A 26,200-nucleotide genomic window follows, 5' to 3' on the forward strand; every position below is an offset into this window, starting at 1 on the left:
ACTCTAGAGATAAAAAATTTGTTTAATGTTCCGGAACATCAACTGGGGCATAGGGGTTAATGATTACTGCTTTACTCACCATAAACTGACTGCTTCTATCTGAACCACAAGCCACATTAAACAGAATTTCTCGATCACTCCACTGGCCGCACAAATACATGGTCCGGCACTGGCCGTTGGTTGCCCATGCCTGCTGTACAAGTTAGGTTAGGTGAATGTCTTTGAATAATATCTACTGATGGGATCTATGTTCCTGGTAGACAACTAATTTAGTGTAAATTAACTGCAAATATTCTATATAGTATTTTATTTCCAACATCTGCTTTATGCAAAGACTCTATATAAGATTTTTAATTATTTTAGATATACGGTAGTTAATTTTGTATGTTGACAGAGTTGCCTCAATTTAGCCTGATGAATCGCACACTGTTTACTGTATATCACAATGTTTAGCAACTTTTGCTAAATTTGGACAATATTTATTAGTTAAAAGTTGAACTGTATTTGTTTTTATCATGAAGGGATCTGTTCTGGTCTGAGACTGACTCACTTGTTAATCTCTTGTACATTTCAGTGTTTTCTTTGGGATAAATGTTCAATAAATTTTCAATATACTGTACTGGACTTACATATAATGTCGAAGTAATAAAAAGTTATAATTAGGATATTAAAACTATGTATTTCTTAAAAAAAAATATATACAGGTAAATATTATACATTTAAAGTAAAATTGTACAAAACCTGCCAATAACAGATAATAAACACAATACAAAATCATATACTGAGTCTCTTGTATAACTTAACCACAGCTGTATATAAATTATCATACAAGATGGATGACAAACTGTTTAGGCCAAGTATTAGTGGTTACTGTCCAAGTTCTTTCCAACACTTGTCTTGTAATCCCCCCTCCCGGGACCTTTACTTGTCTCTGATCCATCCTACATCCACATGCAAGAGAAGAAAAGATAACATAAGTACAAGGCTAATTACCAGCAGTTATACAATAGAAGGAAAATGCCATAATATTACAATATCTGTGGTATTTACTACTGAACTACAAGAGTACTTTCCTTAGTATCAATCAGTCAATAAAAGAGCTGGCCTCCTGTCTGCGAGGTTGGCAACTCTTTGGAACCTCCACGTGTAAGTTTGCTCATCCATCTCGGTCTTCACCTGGCCCTCCTAACCTCCCTTTCACCCATTATCATCTCTATAACAATATCTCCTCTTCTCTAAGTATATACATATAACAAATGATATTTCTTGTATAATGTTCTTATGTCAAAATATTGAATCCTTAGTAAATTTTACTTGGTAAGAACTACTGGGAGTCTCAGAAGAATATATACACATGTCAACGGATTTTCATGGAGATTACATGAATGCTTTTGCAGGATTACAACAGCAGCATTGGCCTTACCTATGGCAGATCTCACACAAGCATTCATATGATCTCCATAAAAATATGACACCCTGTCTATACAGTATAGTCAATTTAAAATAAGTAACCCAAGACAAAATTCTTTTCCAATTTAATTTAAATTATTAAAGCAAATTCACATATAGAATCTTTTTATGTGGCAACAAATGAGTGACCAAATATATAACAGAAAAAGATTACCTGGTACTGAATAGTTTAAGATGAAACTGAGTGGTCTATACAGTGAAACCTAAACAGCTGTAATGTCTTCATCAGCTTACAAAGGATGGTAAACAGCTTCACCTATAAATGATATTTTTCATCTAGTTAAAGTAATGTTCTTCCCTGCACTTTTGGCTTGAGATAACAATGGCTTGTTTAGCTTGAATTTCTTTAAACTAGGAAGGGTCAAGTAGAGTGCAGTACCTGCACCTACAACATGAATGATGCTGCCAGGTTAATCAAATAATAGCAATTAGCCAGAAACCCTCAATTCTCCAATAGCCGGAATTGAAATTTGCTTGAAAATTTTCCTGAAAATTTCTCTCAATTCTGGGTTTGGGAAAGATTTTCCAAGGTTGAAAATCGGGTGAATTTTCTGGAAAATTCTGAGAACAATTCTGGATAATCTCTCCAAATTATTTTTTCTGGGTCTAGGAGCAAAGTCCGAGAAAATTTTCCCAGTACCCGCTCTGCACCAATTATTCCGGCCAACTTATCACTTATAAGTCATGTTCTACAATACACTTCAGCTTCTTCATATTATACAGGGTACTCTTTACTCTGGACTAAGCAGTACCCTGAATAATTGTTTTAAATATTCTCTTGCTCAAAAAAAAAAAAAAATGCATAAAATAAAATGCTGCAAGCTAGATCAGACATTTTATTAAAGAATAATTAATAATAATTTATATTTATATCTTACAATTAATCACTATCACTGCTGCTGCTGCTGCTGCTACTTTTGGTGTTCAGTTGATTACGCCTTCCCTGGAACACATAAGTAATTAGAATGTTTGTTATTTCAGATATAAGAGATGAACTTACAGCTAACAGTTCATGAGTTGTGAGAAACAAAAAGGACACAGATATATTTAGTTTTTTCATGTGGAAGGGAAATACTATAGCAGAACATATCTGTTACTGAAGTAAGATTGAATTAAGAGAGTGTCTGTGTTTATAGTTGTTTTGATACAATGTTCCCGTTCCACAACAAGGCCCTAAACATCTTACTGGTTTATCACACACCTGGCATCACCAAGCCTGCCTGGCCATGGGATTGAACCCATATCTCAAGGGTTGGTGTCCAGAGGGTTAAAAACTGAATCATAAACCCTTTTCTTAAATAAGTTTTCAAAAAGAAGTTATCAAGTATGAAAAACAGTATCAATATAAATTTACCTTTACAGGAATTATGTATGGAAATGATTTGTTGGACTCAAGGAGGCCAGCTTTAAGCTTGGTTAATGCTGTTGTGTTCATATCCTCCAGGGTTATGGTCTCAAGGGCTTTATTTAAAATATTCAAACCCTCTTCAAACTTCTGCAATTCACCTGAAAGAATTATTTCTATTAAATGACTACTCGTCCACATGAAACTTAAGCGAACATTACAAAACGTTAATATACGCCACAGTCTAATTGGCCCTTCACGTGAATTTACATTGTGGTCTACATGCGGCTAATCCTGTTTACATACAAGTTCACAAGATAATCGAAACCCCCTAATTAAGACTAAAGAAGTATAACATTCACATTCTAAACACAAAATATTATCAAAGATCCATCCACAAACTGTACAAGCCATGGTATAAAAAAAAGACTCCCCAAATGCTGAAAATACTACAAACATGACACACAACATGACTGTCCCTTACATGGAACAAAGTTTCACATGCCATGACTGCAACATTTAGGGGAACACCTGAAACTGGTGTACAGTATAACTAATAACTTATGCTCCAGGTTTTTCCAAGTGTCTTAAAAACTGAAAACAGTAAATGTGTTCTAGATTTTAATAAAAAGGCTTTTAGGTAGTTTACTGTACATACCTGTATATAAATTACAGTGACCCCTCGTTTAATGAACGCCTCGGTTAACGAAATTTCGGTTAATGAACTGCCTTCCATAAGGATCTTCAATTCGGTTAACGAATTTCTTACGAACCGACCTCAACATGTTTTCGCTTGCACTGACCGGGCAACCAGCTTTAGTATCAGTCCGCCAATACATTAATCGGTTCTAGGGCTTAAATTCCTTACTATTTTAGTAAATATCAAGAAGTTTATATTATTCAATAATTTTAAAAGCTTAATATTCAATTTTTTAGTCATTTTAACAATTATTGAACATAATTGAAGGTAAAGAAACTAGTTTCTGGCACGCCATCCAGCCTGTTAACACACCATACAGGCGTCAGTCTTTGTGTCTTTTCAGCGGAGGCAACATATTGCTTAAGACTCTCTTCAACTAAATGCTTTTTCTGTGTTTCCAAGCAAATTATTGGTCATTTTGAAATTTATTTTACATATTGACAATATATAATGCAGTGCAGTGTTGATTTAAAGAAAATAATCTTGAATTACACCAAGATAACTAAAGTTTTATGGGTGAAATGGCGCCATGGGGTGACTTCTCTTCCACCCCAATGCCTTCTCTTCTCCCTTCTCCTCCACCTCCCACTTCAAATGCACATCATCACCATCATTATCCAGGAGCCTTCTACATACACACCTCAAAGTAAGTGAACTTTTCTACCATTTTTGTTGAATTTAGGAAATTTTCGGTGAGCTGGAACCAATTACCCAAAAACCCATTGAAACAATGGTTTCGGTTAACGAACGACCTTCTGGAACAGATTGAGTTCGTTAACCGAGGGGTCACTGTAGTTATCTTTTCAATAAGTTTGGCCCCAGCTTCCATACACAGAACCAATCAGCCACCTAAGATGACAAGCTGAGATACAGTAAATACCATCTTTTATATTTTACTAAGAAAGAGAAACAGAGATGACTAAACTAACCAAGGACATCTATCCAGCAGCTGTAGACCAAACCCTTGGCCACGGGCGTCACCTCAGGTCGAGCCTCCAGGACCTCCATTACTCTCTCCGGCAGTTCGGTGTTGTTAGTTTTTCGTGCAGTATCTAGGATGCTTCTGAACATTAAAGGTGTGCTGCTCCCAGAGATATGTTTGTTGTATATCTGTTAAAAAGTTTTAACAATAAATACATAAAAAAAAGTGAAGATATGGAACTTTTTTAAAAACCTGTTAAAACATTGAGAAAGAAGAGCCATCCAAAGATAACATATCTACAGGTCTTCAGGTGGGGCAGATGGACAATCTTACCAGAGTAAATGATCTTAGCACAACCCTTTCACTCAGCCATACACACCACCTGAACCAAAAGAAGGTCCCAAACATCACTCATCAACAGCACCTCCTTCAAACATACATAATCCATCTTTAAAGTTTTGCTAGAGAGAATATTTTGTCCATTAAAAACAATGTAGAATGGCAGATGGGCACTGGAAGAGGTGAAAGTTGCCTATGTATGAATAAAGCTGCTACACTCACCTCTTGTGCTTCACTGTACCGGCCCTCAGAGAAGAGGTGCATCCACACACAGTTGGCCGGGTCAGTCATTCCCCGAGATGCATATTCCTCTGCCAAATTCGTGACTGTAAACATAGTTAAAGCTGTTATTGTTATCCATTGTGTGTTCACATACAGGAGTTATATTGATTATTTATATATGAAATAATATCTGGTGATTCAAGTACTTTTATGTGGGGCAGATCATGTACTTTTGTGTGGGGTGGATGAGTGAGTGAGTGAGTGTGTGTGTAAAGAAATACAGTACGTACAGTACACAGTGTGTTTAAGGACCTAAAAATGAGACATACTCTAGGTCCACAGACACACAATAAACAGACTCCCAAAAAACAGTATCAAGTCACCTTTGACCCTCAAACAGATTGTGACATATCCGACTCCTTTAAATGCACAGGTACAGTAGTATATCTCAAACAGTGTTTCCTTGTATACCTTTGGGCAATAACTGTGGGCTCTCCTCCATGATGCCCATCAGTCCACCTCTGGGAAAGTGCTGACTAATAGTTGAAACTTCAGCTTCAGGAACAGACTGAATCTGCATCAACAAGTCATCCAAGATTTCCTCTGAGCGTCCGGACACTCTGTATGCCATACACCGAGCGTTGTCAAAAGAGATGCGCTTCTTTATATTCTGCCATGAAGAAGCGAGATGTTATTATCAATACAAATCAAATATACACACACACAGGATACTGATCAAGGATAGACACTCAAACTGAAATAAACTTGACCACAAAATTATAATTCTTTTCTTGTACACATCAGGCAGCATACAAGACTATATCAGTGGGACAAATTGGTCTCCACTAAAAGCCAACCACAAAGAAGAACAAAACATAAAATGGAAATATCAGAACTAACATTTTGTGAAGGACAGAATTCTTTCATATACAGGGGGTCCCTGTATGAATGGGGTTAAACTTGAAATTTATAGTATTTTATTAATCTGATAACTTATTTTTTACTCTCATTTACTGTATTTTGTCATTCTATTTCTTATTTTGTCATAAATTAAGTGATTTTAGATGTATATAAGTATGATATGTACATAGCATGTGTTCCGACTTCCATACAAATTCGACTTAAGAACATCCTCAGGAACGGAACCTGTTTGTAACCTGGGGATCCCTTGTATGTGTACATTATATTATAAACTTCTTTGGGACTGAGCAAATTAATTGGTAAAGACAAAAGCAGTTAGAATACTTTCTGTCATCCAGGGATATAAGAGGATTCAAATTATCCTCTGAGATTGACTGAATAGATTTTCCATAATCAAATGAGTTCTAAGTTGAAGAAAGTCACTGACTTGACTGTAAACATCTCTGCTGGACAAACAACAACAGGAAAAAATAAAAACAAACACCTGACAACCATGGCAGGACAAGGAGAGTTCACTATATACCTTCAATCATTAGTATTACTGTTTTAGGCTAAGTATGACTAATCTTGTTACTCAAAGAAAGGTTCGCTCTGATCCCCCTTCCTACCATAACACAGCTCTCGTTGGTGCCGCCCCCACTATGCACACACACACACCATCCAGGTCGATGGAAAAGATCCTTTTAAAGCCCTTTAACTTCATATCTAACCATTAACATTTCAATATGAACTTCCTCTTCCTCATTCATATCTTCCCTCACAGACAAATCAACAGACATACTAGAGAGGTAATGACAGCAGACACAAGCACGTCTACGAGAGAGGAATAATGACAAAAGGTAGCTTACATTGTCGATGTATTTGCCGAAGAATGTAATGGTCTCCACATCACCAGCTTTGGCCATCTGGATTATTAAGTACTTCAACACTCTGGCCACCGGGTAGCAGTTAGTGATCAACATGTCCTGAGTTAACTTGGTCGCTTCACTTATCCGGCCATCTTGCACGAGACCCTCCACCAGTTTTGAACGATTCTGTATACTCAACTGCCCACCTGACTTCTCTATCCTGTTGACAAATAAATAATAATAAGAGTAATATAGGTCAATACTGTGGTTACTTTGTTTATATGTGTGTTGAGTGTTTGTCTAGTGATTCAACCCTTTACCCTGACACAAATGGACACCAACCCAAACTCAGTCACTATCTGGTTATTTCCAGTTGTCATCAGTCCAGTTATTCTTGCTAACATACTGGTGCTGAGGCTGGTCCAATCCTCATAACCTGTTTACCCCTCCAGCTCAAAGTGAAGGTAAAATATTGCATGAAGTTTTTTGCTTAAATTGCATTGCAGAGTGAGTTGTTATTATGAGCATCAACAAAGTAATTCTGATTCTACTGAAAACTCTCACCAGGAACAGAACTCACTGCTCTTTTACGGAAACTGCGGATGTGAAGTCCCTCGCCGCCAGGGCCTCGGTAAACATCGTTCTTGGGGATGCACTGGACGCCTCTTGAACAGCAGCGGGAGTCGGTGCCGGAGACTCGGGAATGACGAAGGGAACATTATAGCCGTTCTCCTTCAGGAAACTTCCCAGTTCTTGGAGGAAAGGCTCACTAGGTTGAATGTTTTCCTCCTGCATAGATGTCCAGATGCCCAAGGCTTTATCACAGTCCTTCGTTTGTTCTGGAGTTAAAGTAAGTCAAGTTGTATATTAGGATTACATGAAGATTAGGCTTATTTAATGTGATGATTAAACACCTTAACTTAACCCAAGCAAACATTAACTAACTCAACCTGACCCAAACAAATAATCTACCCTAACCAAAAGTACCTATTTCAACTAAACCTAACCTAACCTAATTAAACATAATCTACTTTAACCTAACCCAACAGAAGGCAACCTAACCAAACCAACTCCAGGTCGCATTAGTGTGTCCAGCATCTAAGTAAACTCAATATCAATCTTTTTTTTTTCCTTTAAATCTTACACGACTTTTCCTACGATGAAGCAAGGTAGGTGGAACCCGAAGAGGCAAACAACGCACGTCCCTTACATTTGCCACTCACTCCATCGGCCACCCAACCTAATTGACGTCACCGATGTACTCAACCACACAAACAATCCCCAACCTCCCCCCAAAAACAAAAAAAAAACATTTCTCCTGCCCACTCCCCCATTGCTTCAAATAATCTACCCTTTACCCATCTAGCAGTTCACCTCCATCACATTAAGAGAAGCTATACAAATTACACTGGTACTTGAGTAGAGAAAAACAATGTAATATTTCACACAATTTCATTTAAACATTAACATTCTCGAGTCATCACCTTAAGGACTATTGTTAAATCTTGGGACTTTGGTTGAAATGGTGGTGGAGGAGGAAGGGGGAGGGGGAAGGGTGGGCTATAGTATCCACCATTATCCAAATATCCATAAGAATATAACCTAAGAATCCCCATCTCCTTAGAATCTCCATCCACTAAGAACACCTTAAAGAAATCCAACTTTCCTGCTATACATCTCGAGCCACTTGTATACGTCAGTTCATTTCACACACCATAATACTCTCCTTTTAACCTACACTGGAACGATAATTACTGTATAAAACTTCTCATAAGCTTCTACCAGGTGTGAGCTATATAAGTACAGTATAATGTATGTACAGAATATAAGATGAAGCAGGTTAATGTATAAATATTACTCATCAGGAGCCTATAATGACCATACATACATACAGTACTGTACATACATACATATATACATACTATAAGCTTTCATTAAATGGTACTCACTGTAAGCTTTGATGAGGTTCATATACATCATGTTTCTGTCTAAGTCAAATATGTCCCGAGTGACAGTAACGAGGTTCTCCAGTTGCGTTATTTTGCCGTTATCTAAGTAGCGCTGGCACTGGTTATCTAGCTTCTGGTTAAAGGCTCGTAAACCAGGAGTCTGGAACACAGAATCGAGGACAAGTTGTAATGGTCATCATCTAACAGCAGCACTGATCAGTATGGGTGAATATAAAGGGTAAAAAAAGAAGCACACACACACCTACATCCTTCCCCTATTACCACTGTCACCATTATCACCACCATCATTCACCATCCCCATCATCACCATCATTCCCATTACCATTTTTCACCATCACATAATTAAAAAATGACAAAAAAGGATCTCATTTTATTAAGCTAATGAGTCACATTCCATAAATCAAACCGAGATGACAGACAGATGGTGTGAAGGAACCCACTAGTTTATTCTCCCTTAAATCTTGATGAGTGAGAGATACAGATCCACTCAACTACATCACCTATTATCTTCTTTATTCACTTGTGTCAAATATTATAATCACTAAAGTATTAACGACTAGCAACACTTGGAAGCTTCTTAACAATCATGAACAGAACAAGCACAAGGGAGACCAACGGGCCATATTAAGGTACAAGTGATGTGTGTACAACATTAGTCACTGACCTCCAGGAGCTTCTTTGCCTGTTTGATGCGACCGCACTCGACAAACGCGAACACCATGTCATACAAGCTGTTCAACTCTCCGTGAATCTCAATACTCATGTCCATAATCTTCTGTAATCTGAAAAGGAAAAGAGAAAGAAAATGTAACAACTTGTGAAATTCTGTACATTCATTTGTATTGTTACATGTCTTAGCCACTTGTGTATGGGTTACCCTCTGTGCTGAATAAAATCGTCTGGGGCTAGATTAAGTATTAAAATTGGTGTCCCCATAGCGGATGGGTTAAGAACAAAAATCAATCAAAACTGTTATAGATAAACTAGTTTTGAGTGAGCAGTGTTGTGATGGATATGACTGATCTTCACATTTGCCTCAACCAACAATGTTTAAGGCCCCTGTTCATGAACCTCTAGCCTCCACTTGTCTATCTAACAAGTTCAAGTTATAAATCATTCATCTAGAAATCTACAGTCCCTATCCCATCTGCTTATAAAATGTAATTTTATTTTTAAAGGCAACTCTACTACAGACCTCTACAATAAATACAAACTTCAACTCTTGACTCTGCACGCTCCACGAACTGGCAGTTCACAAGATATATTTGTAGCAATAATGTTTCACACATAGAAACTTGTTGATAAACAGTGAAAAGGTTATACAATCACCCAGGGGTCATAATTCATCCACACATTCTAAGTAAATGCATGGAATGCATTATAGTGTAGTGTAGTATAGTGTACTGTACATAAATTAATGGATAAATACAACAGTGACACACACAATTGCCTTAAGGTATCATCAGAGCATCTTGTGGTAAGCAGTATTTGAGATTAAGATATAACATACTGATTCATGTATAAATATGTTTCAAAAATTAAGTTTAAGTACTTTGTTCATAAGTTTACCATTATAGTATTTTGTCTCATGGAATCTCTATTATATGAACAATTTATACTGTTGAATGACTGCAATCCCCGCCCCCAGCTGGAAGCTTCTTGTAAATACACATGTTGTATGACACCCACTACAGTACTGTATCTTGGAGCTTCCCAATGAAATATTCAGGTGAGAGTGTAAGGCTCTCCTCATGAGCTATAATATAAAGAACCTCCAGCAATTGGTTTACCATCAGAGAGGTTGGGGGAATACATACCTTGCACAATGAGAAATAATTGGAAAGCGTTTTTCATAGCCCACCCTGGAGGAGACAAGGCAAAATTTTTTGGATAAGATCGTTCCTTTAAAAAATCTATCTATATATACAGTAAATATATATATACAGTATATATATATATATACATATTTACATCTCAAATACTGTTACACAATAAATAGCATGTGGTTTGTTCACACACACTCTTCCAAACATTACCTTTGGGACAACTTTATATACGTGTCCACACAAACAACTCACATTACAGTATTTCTAAATTTATGTTCTCCTCACTCACCTAAAACACTCTTGATCTTTTTCTATAAATCTCTTCTCTCTACACACACTTATGACAATAGTATCTACCTGATAGTCCACTGCCTCCCTCATACCTGCAGTCACATATCTGAGATGGTTACAGGTGGGTTCTTTACAACTACCCCCCAATAATGCTTTCCTTCATTAACCTCAAATACAACACCTGTCCATCTTCACAGGGTCATTTCCGTGTTCATAAACCGGTAAAGCCGCAGGACCGCACCTCAACACAACTGTACATCTCAACCAATCCTAACTTAATTCTAGAGCTTTACACAAAACAGATTAAAACACATTTAAAGGACCATATTACAGGTTCAAAGCTGGCACAATACATTTTAGGGGACCAGTGTGTATGTGTGCGTTTGTGCCTATGGGTGTAATACAGTAAAAGTAAACAGGTAAAAACATTCCTGTGTGTTTGGGATTACATCTTTCCAAAAACTACAAGACAAAGCAAAATGTGAGGGTCGCTGGCTTCCTGGATCCTATGGGACTCATGAAAAATAGAGCTACACTACTATGCCATCGTGTCCTCCATACTCTGTGAATGTGAGATCATTGTACTTGCCCAAACTACCAAAACATTCCATTCTATATTAATTTACTTACTTATATTTACTCTTTCTTTCATGTGGCATAATATTACAAAATAATTTAAACTGTATCAATAGGATTTTGTGAATCATTCCTTCTTCACACTCACTTATCTGCATCCTCTAGGTTGATACACTGTGTGGTCAGCTCCAGCTTGAAGGGCGTCGCACGGTGTTCCCGGCAGATGGCTTCAAACTCCTTCATAGCTCCTGCCAGATCCTCACTGTAAAAAGTTTGATTACATTTAGTGTTCTTTCATGAACAGAAATTTCCAAATGGGGAAATATTAACACTATATTGAAGGTTATGCATCAAGATCTGCAACATTATAATCATATATCATAAGTGATGACAGCGGGGTAGTGTTGTCTGGGTTTCATGTACAGTACAGTATATATAGTAGGAATAAATGAAAGAGAGATAGTGTAGTGAGTGTGTGTGTGTGTGTGTGTCTATTTCCAGTCCCTTGTATCAATCAAGAAAGGCTTTAAAAATAACAAATAATGATAATAAACATAAACCCTTAACCCAAATGATTAATGTTGTTGCTACAAACTTGATAAGGTAAGCTCTGATGAGTGGCCCAAAGATGCTGGCTCCCGGCTGAACTACGTTGCTCTTCAGGAGGACCTCTATAAGGCGACGCACTGCAGCAGTATCCCCTGTATCTGAGAGCTGATCCACCATACGCCTGCTCATGTTGCCCATTATTCCTGCCTCCCTGTTGTCATCAAAGCTTTCTAGTGCATGACTTTCAATTAGCTTGATTGCCTCTGGAGAGATAAAGTTTGACTGGTTATGACCTGATCTCAAGAAACAGCAGGTAAATAAGACCCTGACTCTCCCCATCTACAACTGCTTTACAAAATAAGTCATATTCTCCAAATGCAGATGAGATTCTTACCCACACAATATATATAAAAGTCAATACAAGAAAATAATGCAGCTAATTAATTCTATCCTGTACTGTAAATGTGATCCTTATTAGAGCAGGGAGCAGGAACGTCACTCCCCGGAAAAACCTGAAACTGACTTTATTACTAACACTATCTCCCTGGACGGAAGGCGAGTCAGAACATGAGAGAGTATCCTTGAACAACTGAATATGGTCTACTAACAAGAATCATATTAAAAACAATTCATTCATCCAATATTCATCCTCCTATCTTATAAGGTTCTAAAGATCAATCATAAACTGCAACTTCCTCAGTCAAGCATGAAGAAACATTATAAAACTCCTACCAATCAGGGCTCATGATTACTCCTACTAGTCATGGCTCATAAGCACGTGCAATATTTACACTGTCGAAGAAATATCATCAACTCTTCTCCTCATAACAGATTTTGGAGACACCAGCTGTAACAAAACCCAGAAAAGACGATAAAAGTTCCTCTCGACGAATAAATTCATGATAAAATACACCTTAAACAGCATCGCTTCTTCCCCCCCCCTCAAACAGCATCTCTTCTTCCCCCCCTCCTCACCTTCTAATTGACCCTCCTGGACCATCAGCGACGCCAGACGCAGGAACTTGAACGGTGTCAGCTTGGTGTCGGGTTCTTTGGCCTCGAGCTCCCGCAATAGTGTCGTGGCCTCTGCGAGTTTACCGACGCTCACGTACATGTCAATCAAGAGGACGTACGTACCCGCGCTGATGGGGTACTGTTCTGCGTCTAGTTTCTGTAACGCCCAACAATAAATTGACAAATTACTGTTTAGTACAAGCAATGAAAAAAAAAAAGTAAAATGATGAAAGTACAGGAGTTTAAATGAGAAAAATCAAAAGAAGGATTTTTTTTACTAAAGGGGTACTGTACCGACCTTCTTCAAATCCTCGGCTTTCTCCACGTCTTTGTTGCGGGCGTAGGCGGGGAGGAGGTAGCTCAAGATGTTGATGGTCGAGAGGTTCTTGTTCTCTAGCTCCAGCAGACGACGCTCCAACTCATCCACACTCTGCTGGTGCTGGTGAAGGCAGGGAGTTGTATAAGTTACCCCCCCTTGTTAACTTACTGTACAGCAGGACATCTATTATTAAATCTCTATGTCTTTTAGTTTAGTTTTTGTGGCTATTGTTAAACCTGTGCTGCATATTCCATGCTAAATCTGTGTCCGGTACCATTGTTATATATGTAGGTTAAATCTGCAAATCTACGTTGTTAAATTTGTATACTACTACAGTATATTGTTACCTGTATGAACCTACAGGTATATGTGTATACAATATTTATCAATTTTTAAATCCATTTGTCTTTAGTGAAATCTGTACTGTATTACCTGTTGTTAAATCAGTTTATGTTTTCCTAAATCTGTAAATATATATAATGTTTTTAATCTATATATCTATTGTATCTCTTCATCTTCAATAAAAACAGCTCCTGCAGAACTTCTCTAAATATGAAGGTTTCTGCTCCAAATACACAGGCTTCAACTCCAAAGTACAAAAGCTGCAATTCCTTGCACTGCACTAACTCCAACCCATCTATAGAACTTTACCACAATCATCTATGGCTACTTTGATTATGAGGATGCTCAATACAACATCAATAATACCACAAGTGACAAAACATTATTCCCAAACCTATACTGAATTAGCAAATAACTGTAAACAAGAAAAAACCACAAGTTTTTATGTCTTGGAAATGATAACTGGGAACACATGCAGATTAGGCACTCCAGTGTACTTCACCTAATGAATGAACACCCCAATGTTAATCTATCCTTACCCAACCCCCAGGTAGTGTCATTGGTGTTTAATCCTCAGGTGAAATAAGCCGGGGTGCCTAATCTTCACATGACCAGACAACTTACATAGGGTCCCTGGGTTTCTCGGGTCAGGGGTTGGAATGTAAGACTTCCCGACGACAGTCTCTCCAGCAGGCCAGACACTTCCTCGGTCATTTGCTCCCCCACCTTGGACGTCACAGATGCGGCACTGGCCTTGCTGATGCTGATGCCACGATTCTCCATTTCCTAGGGGACAGGAAGCACAGATTCTTACTTATGAAATTCTGATAAGGATGTTGACAGAGGGTGAGAGGGATATTTTTTACATCTTAAAAGAAAGGGAAGAAGGGAGGTCAAAAGTAGAAGGATTTAGTAAAGTTATTGTCCAATACTTTTAGAGAAGATGTGCTCATAATATCAATCTAAGGTGTAAATGAGAAGTTGAGTTTGTCTATTAAAGGCTAACAATAACAAGACACAATCATCTGGTAACTAACATTACCTTACAATTATCAAAATGTTACTGATTTAAGGTCCATTTTCAATATACATAAGCAAAAAAGTCTTCTGTACATTAGTGGAAAGGTTGTATTCGTCTTCCGTGAGTCAGTTCTTTAATAATAGGAATAATTCAGGTTTTAACTCCATAACTATCAATAGAATAATTCCCCCAGGCAGCAGTTCCACACTCACAGCTATAACAGCTTGTGACAGACCTCTAGGATGGCCATTATTACATGCCAGAAACTTTACTTACCATCACAAGAGTTACTGGCAATGGTAGGTAAAAAAATAAGTGATCAACTGCAAGATAACACCACTCAACCTGTTAAGCTTACTAACATATGTTCATTATTCCAAGAGAAGGTATATATGACAAGGCTTCAGCAAACAATAAAATGTAACAATGTCTTCAGTGAATGTACAACCAATGGGTAAAACAGGTATAAAAGACAAACTACCTGGTTCCTGGGAGGTGACCCCAGGAGCAGGAATACTGTATGTGTTACAACCAATACAATACTTTATACATTTGTCTTTATGTATTTTTTATTTGTTCACATAACCTTTGGTTACCATTTATTCAAGTATAAAACAGAAATTTTCAATACTCAGAGTAGAGATTTTCATGTTCAAAGGTAAAAATTATTTGTTTATGAACTTCTGCAATTTTTTTTATATCGTTGTTCCCAAGAAGCATCATTAAACCTGCCAAAACCAAGTAGTATATCTGTCACCTGTTTCCAAGCTCCATGCAGCTTTCCTCAACATTTTCAAAGCATTTAGCAAAGTTTGGCACTGATCTTTGTTGCAAAACTACCCTCATATAGACTTTCTCTTGGTGTCTTGCTAAACTGGCAACACAAAAATGAGAATAAAGGAAACTTCATATATGAAACAAATATTATTTAACTCAGCTGAAACTTCACCCGGAGATCAACAACTAGAAAAGACAAACCACAACAGTCAAAACCACGAGGCAACACCTTCCACAGATTACCTCAGCCACCTAAGTCTAAAAAAAGGTCACATACTTGTAGGATGGGCAGTACTCTGGTGGACACTGCATCCTTGCGGCTCAGCCACACCACGTCCTGGAGGAACAAGCCGGCCACATCCTGCTGGTCTCGCCCTGAAGCTGGCTGGTTAAGTTCCTCGTTGTTCTGATCTCCCCCGGCTGCTGAAGAAACACATCAACAACATGTGAATAATATTTCACCGTAAGTTTCCAATCATTCTTATGGTTCTTTATAAACACCTAAACATCTGTCCTCCTTTCAACTCCTGTCTTTGTCCTATCCTCCAAGACCTCCTTTTCCATATCCCTATTCCCCCTTCCACCTTCCCTATCCCCCCTTTTCACTTAAATTTTCATATGTCCTCCTGCCACCCACATTTTGAATTACAGTACAGTATATAAAAATTTTTGCCATCCCCTCTATGCCCGCACCACTCAAACAAACAACTGAACTCTTACACAAACTCTCCTTCATCAATGTTCCTAACTTTAAGTAAACTCTACAAGCAACACTGAACTACATGCTCTGTATACTACACCACAAACATGTAATTCTCACTCTGTGTTTTGGAAAATTTTTACCTATTGACACACAAACAAAAACACACAACTGGTTCTTTAAAAAGATTAGTAAAATTAACACTAGTGATGTGACACTTTACCTGTCTCTTGGTTCTGGTTCTGCATCTGGCCAAGGACGACACTTGTTGCAGCTGCTTCTCCCGTCTTGACATAAATCTCGGCCAGTTCTCGTCGGAATACGTTGGTCAGCCGGCATCGATACCTGGACACTAACCATCAAAAACACTCGTGTAAAATATGATGACGAACTAAAATGCCAAATACTGTGAAACTTTCATCCAACGGCCCTGTGCCCATATACTGAAGTCTGTTAGATGGAAGCTTCACAGTGACAGCTTTTTGTAACTAATCAACTGGTTATAAATGAAGACACTGTTTAAAGTATTTCATTACTCACCAAAAGACTTCTTAAGACTACTTCAAATCTCTAATTTAGTGGATAGAAGATGCTACCAAATGCAACCCTCAGCTTAAACTGTTTAGTTGTTAATAAACATAAAATATCCACATTGTTATCATTAACTTTTGCCGAATGTACTGTACTCTGCCTCCCATCAGTAACAAATGCTTACATAGGTTTGATGCCGCCACGACATCCCCGTTGCTGAGAAAGTAGGCGATGCAGCCATTTATTACTGACGACAGAGACATTCCTGCATCTTTTAAAGATCCAATCATGGCGTCCATGTCGTCTTGGCCGAGAGCTGCCGGGATGACGTATATCTTGAAGGTCTCCAGAGTCAGGGGAACCTCTAAGGTCACCATCTCCTTCACAGTGCCATACACCTCTGCAAAGACGCACAAACACACGACCTTAAACTAACATGAAAACAAAGCAGTAAAAATAAATACAAGTACAGCCTGTTCTTCCATCATAAACATCCTTCCTGATATAACACCAATCCTCCCCCTCAAGATACTTTGGTCAATACACAAATAAAATCAAATGCAACTTTTTTTTATACAAGAATCAATATAAATGTTATAGCCGTACCATAACTCTAGTAAACGTCGTCCGAGTGAAATTTTTGTTACTGGACGCTGGTCAAAAAATAAATAAGGAAAAGTATTAATCTGAATGTTTTAAGGAGTTTTGATTCTGGTATATGAGCTGTAGACATAACCAGAGTGTTTGACCCATGTTGGCGAGAACAATTCACGAGGAAGAAGACAATGTGTGGGACACCTTTAACTGTTACTAAGACAACTGTCCAGCCGTCTATGAACCAATACGTAAGCGTCCATCCTTAGGTGAAGAGGGAGGTGATTCTGCTGTCTTGTCTCAGTATCTCCCCCACCTCCTTACCCAAACTCTCTGACTGACATCCATTTTATATAATTTACATATTCAATTAAGTTCTTGGTGAGAGAATTTTGACCAGAAATGACCCCAGGAACATAATCCCTATCATATTATTATAGGTCTATGGTAAAGTTGTGATCAATATACTGTACATTGTCTCACTTAACGTTGCACTGTTCAAGGATACATGTCAGATGTATAGTGAAGTTTACCTGAATTATTTAACCTAATAACAATACTCTTAACCTAACCTAACCCACAGTGCCAGTCTAGGCCTGGGGATTAGTTTGGTCCACTGCTACTCACTGTCCAGTTGGCCTAACTTGGAGTAGTGGATGATGATGGGCCAGAAGTAGTGTGCTCTTAGGGGAGCTCCGTCCTCGTTCATAACCCTCAACATGAACATGGCTACGTCTGGCAGACCATTTGAGAGAGCAGCACCAAGAGCGGCTTCTAAGGCAAACGTGTTGAGTCCCTGTTTTTTCATTTCTTGACAGTAATGAACTATTGTTGAAGATGGCTGTGGAAACAAAAAACATGTAAATAAAGTTTTCTTCATGATATACTAAACAGAGGATGAGACATGATCCCCATTATGTCCTCTAGTGAGTGTGAGTAAAAACAGAAACAAAGCAATAAATCCCAGCAAACAACAGATACACTACCAACCACAGCGTCAGAAGATAAAGAATGAATAATGTACCGTCGCCAGGATTAATACAGTGCCTGGCATGTTTTATGAGTGCTGTAAGTGACAGCTCTGTGGAATGTTTATCCAGCATCCTTAGTCTACTATAGCGAGGTTCCTTAGGGCCATTCTGGGAGTTTTAATATGATGTAAACAAACAAACGCTTGCTACATATCACAAAATATGCCAGGTACTGATATTCCCCAGAGCCACACACACTTCCCTTAGCAACACAACATGAGGAAGATTCATCACTCAATTGTTAAGTTCCCAAGTCAAAACTGAACCAACTTTATCTCAAAATGTGTAAGAGCATGATAAAGTCTCTGACAATGAAGCTAATTAACAGAGCAACTTCCAAAAGGTTCCCAGGAGGTCTTACCGTGCCGCTCTTTACAAGGTGCTTAATGAAGAAGAAGCCTGCAGGACCAGTCTCTCCGTTAGAATTCTGTGGGGTCTTCATGGTGGAAAACATCTGGTAAGCTACCTCGTGGCATCCAGCATTCAGGAGGCGGTAAGTAAGGTTCATGACATCTTGCTGGTATCCCTGTACTTTCTGAAGCTTCTCAATTATCTGTAAATAATTATCATATCTGTGGTCAAAACTATTCATGAAATTTGCTTGAGGTAGAGATATATCCTAAGTTTATTATCTAACTAAACATTTCCTGAGAAGCCTGATGACTGGAGCTCGACCACAAGTTGTTGCTGGTGAGTGTAGGAGTTTGTGATGAATGTTTACACTTGTTTGTAGGAGTTTGTGATGAATGTTTACACTTGTTTGTAGGAGTTTGTGATGAATGTTTACACTTGTTTGTTGGAGTTTGTGATGAATGTTTACACTTATTGAGGAGTGACGGGATTGAGTTAGGTTATGTCTCCAACTTCTTCACTTTTCTGGGGATTTTCCTGTTGTTGTTATGGGAGGTGAAGTTAAAAAGTGGATGGATGCTTAGTGTCTCGTTATGAATGAACCATTAAAAGACTTCATGGGTGGTAAGTAGCTTGTTTCTGACAGTGTAGATAATTGCAACAGTTTTCCAAAAATTTCTACGTTTCTTTTTTGGTTGATTGTATCTAACCTTCCAATGTTCAAAATCTCAATATATGAATTTCCTGAACAAGCTGATAAAGGATCTATTGTCTGCAATGTGATATCTGTATAATTATTTGTCCAAATGACTTATCCAAAAAATTAATTACTTTTCTAACATTAATTACTCGCTGCCTATGGTTTTTTGGATTGGAATATTTAGGTATCTGTCTGTATGAAGCAACTTAGGGTATATTTATGGTAGTGGAAGAGGAACACGACAGAAGAACAAATCTCTTAAAACAGTTAGATTGACAAGTAAAGGGAGACTAAGTTGCTCCTAGTTCTGGTCATTCTACGTCAAAAGAGGATTACAGGAATACGTCTGGGTACAGTATAGTACAGTATTTAATAACAGCAGGAAGCAACAGTGAGAGGTGTTCAAACAAACCTGTGGTACGTGTTGTGTGTGTCCCTTCATTGCCAGCGCTTGGATCACCTCCATCAAGTCGCGGTCGTGGAGGTGAATGTCACTCGCTTCACATTCTTGTAAGGCCGACTTGATACCCTCGATGTCTCCCTGTTCGGCGTAACTCACCAGCAACATTTTGTACGAGTCTGAGCTGGGCTCCAACCCCGAGCCTTTCATCACTTCCAGGACCTTATGCGCACTTTCCATGTCACTGTAACATAAACACAACAAGTTATAAGAACTCAAGTGGAGAAGAAGGTTGGTAATAAGGCATGTGGAAGTAAATGAGCCACAAAAATCAACTTATTACAGGAAGGCATCTTTTACACAAGTGTTTTTCTGTTACACATCTTAAAAATCAATGGAGTTTAATGGACAATTGTGTCAAAGATCCCACTAAACTCCATTAATTTCAAAATCATGCCCCCAAAAAATTGCGAGAGGCCAAAGGGTTCAGGACAAGGCCTTTCAACATATTTCCCAAATTTCCACAACTAGCTAGAATTAGTGATGGGTATACTGTGCATGAGTCACACCAGAAATGTAATGATTTGACTAGATGTGAGTACAGCTCCATTACTTTTACCGACTGTACACTATATATGTCATGTAGTGGTAAAGTCTAGGAAAAACAAATGTTTTTACATGAAACTACAGTGACCATTTGAATTGGCAACTAGCTCAGACTACCAACCCTGGAACAAAACAGCAGAGAAACTGTTAGTCTAATGTACGTATGTAATAGGAGGCATGGTTATTGCTGCTAGTGATTATGAGTCCCATGCAGGGAGTAAAACAAAGCTCTGGGTATAGAAATGAATGAAACCTAACTAATCTCCTTTTATCAAGTCTGGTGTTGAGTGGGGATGATGCTGGGGTGATGGATAATAGCAATAGAACAACTGTGATAATAGTGGCTAGGATGAACAAATGGAACGACTAAAGGAGGGTAGCGCTGTTCTGGATTCTGGCTTCCCTGACTCAGGTGCTTCCTTCCTACAACATAGACCCCACATAAAATACATTTAATTTACCCCCTATCATTTCATTTATCAACCCAGGATTAACTCTGACCAGCAAGAGGGATATTTTGATAGGAGGAAATCAACACTGGCTCACCCTACACCAAAACAACTTGATGCATTGGAAGATGACAGAGAGTAGACTAAATAATAATGATAATAATAATAAATCCTGCAATTCAGAACTGCACCTACCGAGTATAGGGGGTAGTGATAGTAATAAAACAAAACATGGGACTTGAATCACTATATCTGTCTTCCCTACATGAGTCTACTATATCCCTCTCCTCTATATCACATTCTTCTACAGTCTTAACCATGAGTGTAGAATGTAAAGAGCCTAAGACCACCACAATAGTGACTTACTTTGCTCTAGCATGGCCCATGATGAGAGCATTGAAGATGTTTTCACCCACGGGTAACCCTTTCGCCTTCATGAACTCGAGGATTTTGGTGGCTCCGTCGATGTCTCCATCCTGCGGAAATATAAAAAAGATTAGTGTGATGTCTGCTCTTTTTTTTTCAGTCTTTATTTACTGTTGTCCATTTACTATTATTGGTAAGATTTGATAAGCCACTCAATGCCATCCTCTCCTATCATTCATACATGTTATTGCTTCCTAGATATCAATTGCCCTCTCTATCTATACTAACCATCATCATCACTATATGGTGTACATGTTAAACTAAATATCAAATTGAGCAAAACACACCTTCAGAAATACCTAATACCAGTTGATCAAGTACTCAAGGCAGTGCACTCTCCATAAATCTCTAACTATATGCTGTGCTTCTCTTCTACTTTGGAAATATTTATTTTCCCTTCCCCAATTCATGCTTGTTTATACTTCCTGGGAGCAAACACCTTCCTCCTATATGGAGAAACATTCACCTGCATATATTGTATAAGAAATACCCCCAATCACCTATGTCTAACAAACTATGTCTTACTAATGAACTTACTGCAATGGTATTTAAGTTATCTACAAATGGCGAGTCACTATTTTTTGCAGAACCTCTTTCATTGTTCAGTATCTCTAAACCATTACTGTGTGTCTTAGATGAAAAACAATTTACAGGTGAGTACAGTTAAGGAATGATGAAATACGAGACTTACCTGGCAGTAGCGAGAGATCAGGCGCTGGTACGTTACTCTGTTGGGTTCAATGTCATTCTTTTCTAGATCAGCCAAGAAAGCCGTGGGTGAGAACTTGTGTTCATTCTCCAGATAAACCCGCAGGAGAGTGTTGTAATGACTCACATCAAGAGGAATGCCTGAAAGAAGATCAATCTGTTACAACACGACCCACAACTCATAGTTCATCCTTGACACTTTCACTAAGTCATCTAACAAGAAGTCCACTAAGAAAACAGTACAGTATCTGGCCACTTGTCATACAATGAGCGCCAAACAGTTTTTCTTTTATTCTGGCGAGCCTTTTCCCCACAGTGCCGTAGGGAGGCTGGAATCATGGCAAATACAGACTCAAAACAATAATGATTATATAGTACTGTAGGCGTAAAGAGTTATATGAGTTTAATGTCTTATATAAACATCTCAAAGCGAATGTACCATAACAGGACAGCATTTTGTAGTTGAGTCTAGCTGTTCTACAATATAGCAAGAAATAATGATCAAAACTGAAGAAGTAAATGAATAAAATAAGTAAACTCTTGGGAAACATCAACAATAACATAAACAGTAACTATGTACAGTACATTATGAGAACCAAGAACTGGAGATCTGCTGCTGGAATGTTTACAGTATGTCTTAATACAGTAACTAGTGCCAGCTAGAACAGTGTCTGATCCCCCCTCTAGAAAAATAACACAGAGACAGACATATAAACAGACACTAACACAACACACAAAGAGAGACCAAGATCCCTCACTGTCAGGTACAAGTGCATAAATCTACAACATGAGCAGCCTTGACCTACGCAGTTCATGTAGTGTTTCCCAGATGTCTTGGACCAGCTTGTTTCTGACTTCAGGCAGCTCTTCAGGAACGAGGCTTCCACAGCACCGCAGCAACAGCAGACTCTGAGTACTGGTGGCATGCCCTGAAAGTTGTCAGTTCCATAACAATGACATACATTACAGAACTTATAGCCAATATGAACTCAAAACTGTATCAACATATGAACAGAGGAGTTGATATACAGTTATGGGATAGATTAATATTGGTAACCCTATTGAGCTTTAAACATAACTTAGTTACATATAAAACTTCAACATCCTTTATGGCATTTCTCACAATTTGTGGTGTGGCAGCCCCCAAGTGAGCAGGGTTGGCTTAGCCAAAGTGCAAGTTCAACACATACAGTATTATAGCGACAGAATAACATCCCATAAACTCTGCCTCAACAATCAACATGTGTCTCATGGGTTGATTCTATAGCACCTACAGTAGCCTACATGTAGTCCTGCTCGTATATTCATCTAAATATATTTTGAAACAATTCTTTATACATTGGGAGGGAAGTGAGGGTTACAGGAGAGGTAACAGCAACAGTAGTCCTCCCAGGGCTGTGTCTCTGGCCCTGAGCTGTGTTATTAGAGCACAGTAATGAGCTGTACAATAAGTTTCAGATGTATGAACATGAGCAGACACAAAATAATTAATGTAAAAGATCCTTCTATAATAATTACATGAATCCCTCAAGGGTAACTCTACACGTAGTATAATTTTTATTTGTATAAACCAAAACAAACTAAAAGGAACCATACTCAGGGCTTTAATTTCTCCAAATATATCCTCAATATCCTTCTTAAATATGCGTCCTGTTCTCCGTATGTCTGTGTCAATGCGGTACAGAGCCTTGTCGATGCCTTGCGCTGGTCCCTGCCCACTTCTGACATTTTCTACAGGTTTTTGTGCCGACAGTAATCTGAAAAAGTCCAGACACAGATCAATACACGAAAAACCTGGAAACACCGTACCTGTATATGCATTAATAATCTTCAGTATTATTCTAAGGTTAGTGTGAGTACATCAGGTGGAAGAGGAGGAAAAAAAGGAGAGTAAGTGAAGATTATAGTTTGAAATGGAAAACTTGAAGCTCTATACAATACTCTGAAGATGAGAATAATAATAAGTATGAACAATAAATCACATTCATATTTTGTCTTCACCCTTCACTCTTGTTTGTGTAGAGGTGACATAATGGTAACAGCTACTATTGGTCATAACTCACTAATGAAATACAAACATAAGTAGATTAACCCATTACCAAGCTGGTGACTTTCTACAACAGAACCCATTTAATTTGATGTGGGGAAGTAAAAAGCATATACAAGTACTGAATGCTATTATACATTTCTTCTGCCTCTTCCTGCTAGTCTGTGCTATCTGCAATAAGGTAATTTGGCAGAACTCATTGGTTTGTTCTTATATATAATGAGATAAAGTGAAGTGATATATATTTTTTCTATTGCGGTGGATATTTTGCCGTGACCGGTACGTTCCTACTAACGCTATTTTACCGTGAATGCGCTCTGATTGGCTAATCGCCCATTACTGGTGAACAACAGAAGAATTATATTTCACCGTGACTCTGATGGTATTGAGCATTTATTTTGATGTGAGTTGATCGTTGTGTAGCTATCAACATACCTAACCATATTTCTGTTGTGCATGGAAACTTATCATTATAAAAGAGGCAACATTTACTAGAACCTAATCTAGCCAACCAAAGAAACCTACCTAACCTTACCTAACTTCCTAGCTGCGGGAGGGGAGGGGGGGACGGCGGACCCACCATCATATTAAACAGAAAGTACTTAGCCAATCATAGCACACTAACGTAAAATAGTGTTAGTAGGAACTTAGCCACAGTCACGGCAAAATATCCAATACGTTTTTTCTATTTCCCTGGGGTGCCACAGCTTAGGCCTACTTGCTGCTGTGGTCAAATCTGGCACCAGGACGGCACTGAAGATGGCATAACCTAAACGTATAAAGCTGGTAAAGGAGTTCAGGACGGAAACAATCACAAATAAAATATTATGCAAATTACAAATCCTAGAAGGGAGACATTTAAACTTTGATCAGGTTTAAATCTATTTGTTTTTGCCACTGTCTGCCCGTTTATACTGCTCATATAACACTGAAATAACGTGAGTAAGAAGTTTAGGTGAATTATTAGACATCTATAATATACATTTATCTTAAGAGTTTATTAATGATAGTGGCAGCAGACGATGTAACACAAGCCGGTGGTTACCTAACACTACCTTTACCATCATACCTGGTGATGTTAGTGTGTAGTGGTGTTGTCTGTAGTGTTAGAGCCTCACAACGTGGTACATTTGTCGTCCATGATTGTCTAAAACCGCTAAAAATTCTAAGAAAACTGCCAGACCGGAGTAACGCCGCCATGCCTAGGGACTCGTCAGCTGATCTTCATTTCCCATCTACTACAGGACTTATCCATTATCTAACTTATGAATTACACATTTACTCGATGTATTATGATGTTTATTTATATATTATTATAGCATGTTTATTTAAAAAATATATATATATATATTATTTGAGAAATTCCAACGTTAAAATAAGGGTTTTCGTTATCGAGGTGTTTAGTGTATCCGAACCAACAACATTAAAGGTAAAAACAACACATTTTGTTAAATTAATACCACGAGTAACATAACAATATATAGTTATAAAGCAAACCTAACTTAACCTGACAATAGTTGGCATTATTGTTTTTATTCAGCTTAAATTAGGTCGTGTTTGAGGTGCCTACTTAAAATGGCATCAAATGAGTTAACCGTCGTGTTCGTGGAACATTTCCAGCATTAGCTGCCTGACATACACACCCAAGGAGATTTAATACATTAAAGCTTCTTGTACACAACGGTGTTGATGTAAGGAACAACATATATTTTATGTAATAATGCTCTGTACTTTAATGTCTCATTTTAGTTTTACAATGTAAAGTATTATACAGACGTGAAGAAAAAAACCATTCTACAATATCCGCGATGGTATGGTCGAGATATTAAAAAAAATGAAAGAATAATAATGTTTTGTTATGCCTTGATACCTTACACTGGGAGCACTGACAATCAATTTCAAAGTAAAATTCTAATATATTTGGCGTGTTAAATTTAATTTGATCCTAGAAAACATATAATTTTTAGTCTAATACGCGTAATAAAAGTCTATCTGTTTTTAAACACTTTCTGAATAAAAAAATACCATGAACAGGACCGATAAACCAATACATGTACCATGGTTAATTTATTATTGTTGTTGATGTTTAATCATTTAGCTTAAAAGAAGATGAACCCAACTTAAATTAACAATTCGAGGGGAATTAGTTTCAGACAGGCTTCATTGATCCATGTACAGGTAGTCTAAGAAAGCACTTCCCTTTGA

At 38.0% G+C, this 26,200-nt stretch overlaps 1 protein-coding gene across 2 annotated transcripts; it reads right to left on the bottom strand.

The window, feature by feature from the left end:
* Positions 1-680: 680 nt before the first annotated feature.
* Positions 681-25,216, bottom strand: LOC121854627 (leucine-rich PPR motif-containing protein, mitochondrial-like). Of its 2 annotated transcripts, none has more exons than XM_042349309.1 (26): positions 25,065-25,216; positions 23,545-23,705; positions 22,755-22,877; positions 21,932-22,089; positions 21,181-21,290; positions 19,772-20,003; positions 18,670-18,861; positions 17,905-18,118; positions 16,868-17,083; positions 16,376-16,504; positions 15,730-15,872; positions 14,279-14,440; positions 13,292-13,432; positions 12,955-13,150; positions 12,026-12,242; positions 11,579-11,692; positions 9,402-9,519; positions 8,717-8,876; positions 7,348-7,606; positions 6,768-6,987; positions 5,470-5,668; positions 4,999-5,102; positions 4,445-4,625; positions 2,825-2,976; positions 2,349-2,413; positions 681-941 (listed from the first exon to the last, which is right to left on the bottom strand). In XM_042349309.1, exons 1-25 carry the CDS (start codon positions 25,193-25,195, stop codon positions 2,351-2,353), a joined length of 4,095 nt encoding a protein of 1,364 aa, XP_042205243.1. In that variant the 5' UTR covers positions 25,196-25,216; the 3' UTR covers positions 681-941; positions 2,349-2,350. The 2 variants fall into 2 exon arrangements, with proteins under 2 accessions (XP_042205243.1, XP_042205242.1); XM_042349308.1 differs by having other exon boundaries at positions 15,730-15,875.
* Between the last annotated feature and the right edge of the window lie 984 nt (positions 25,217-26,200).

This window comes from Homarus americanus, unplaced genomic scaffold, assembly GCF_018991925.1.
Source record: "Homarus americanus isolate GMGI-L3 unplaced genomic scaffold, GMGI_Hamer_2.0 scaffold25468, whole genome shotgun sequence".
NCBI classification, from domain to species: domain Eukaryota; kingdom Metazoa; phylum Arthropoda; class Malacostraca; order Decapoda; family Nephropidae; genus Homarus; species Homarus americanus.

What these genes read in the sequence shown, in the direction of transcription:
- LOC121854627 (XM_042349308.1), bottom strand. Translation starts at nt 25,195, where the DNA reads ATGGCGGCGTTACTCCGGTCTGGCAGTTTTCTTAGAATTTTTAGCGGT. An exon ending in GAACCAGAACCAAGAGACAG is followed by an intron (nt 15,876 to 16,375) that starts GTAAAGTGTCAC and finishes GTGTTTCTTCAG; the next exon opens with CAGCCGGGGGAGATCAGAAC. An exon ending in AAGCCGAGGATTTGAAGAAG is followed by an intron (nt 13,151 to 13,291) that starts GTCGGTACAGTA and finishes TGGGCGTTACAG; the next exon opens with AAACTAGACGCAGAACAGTA.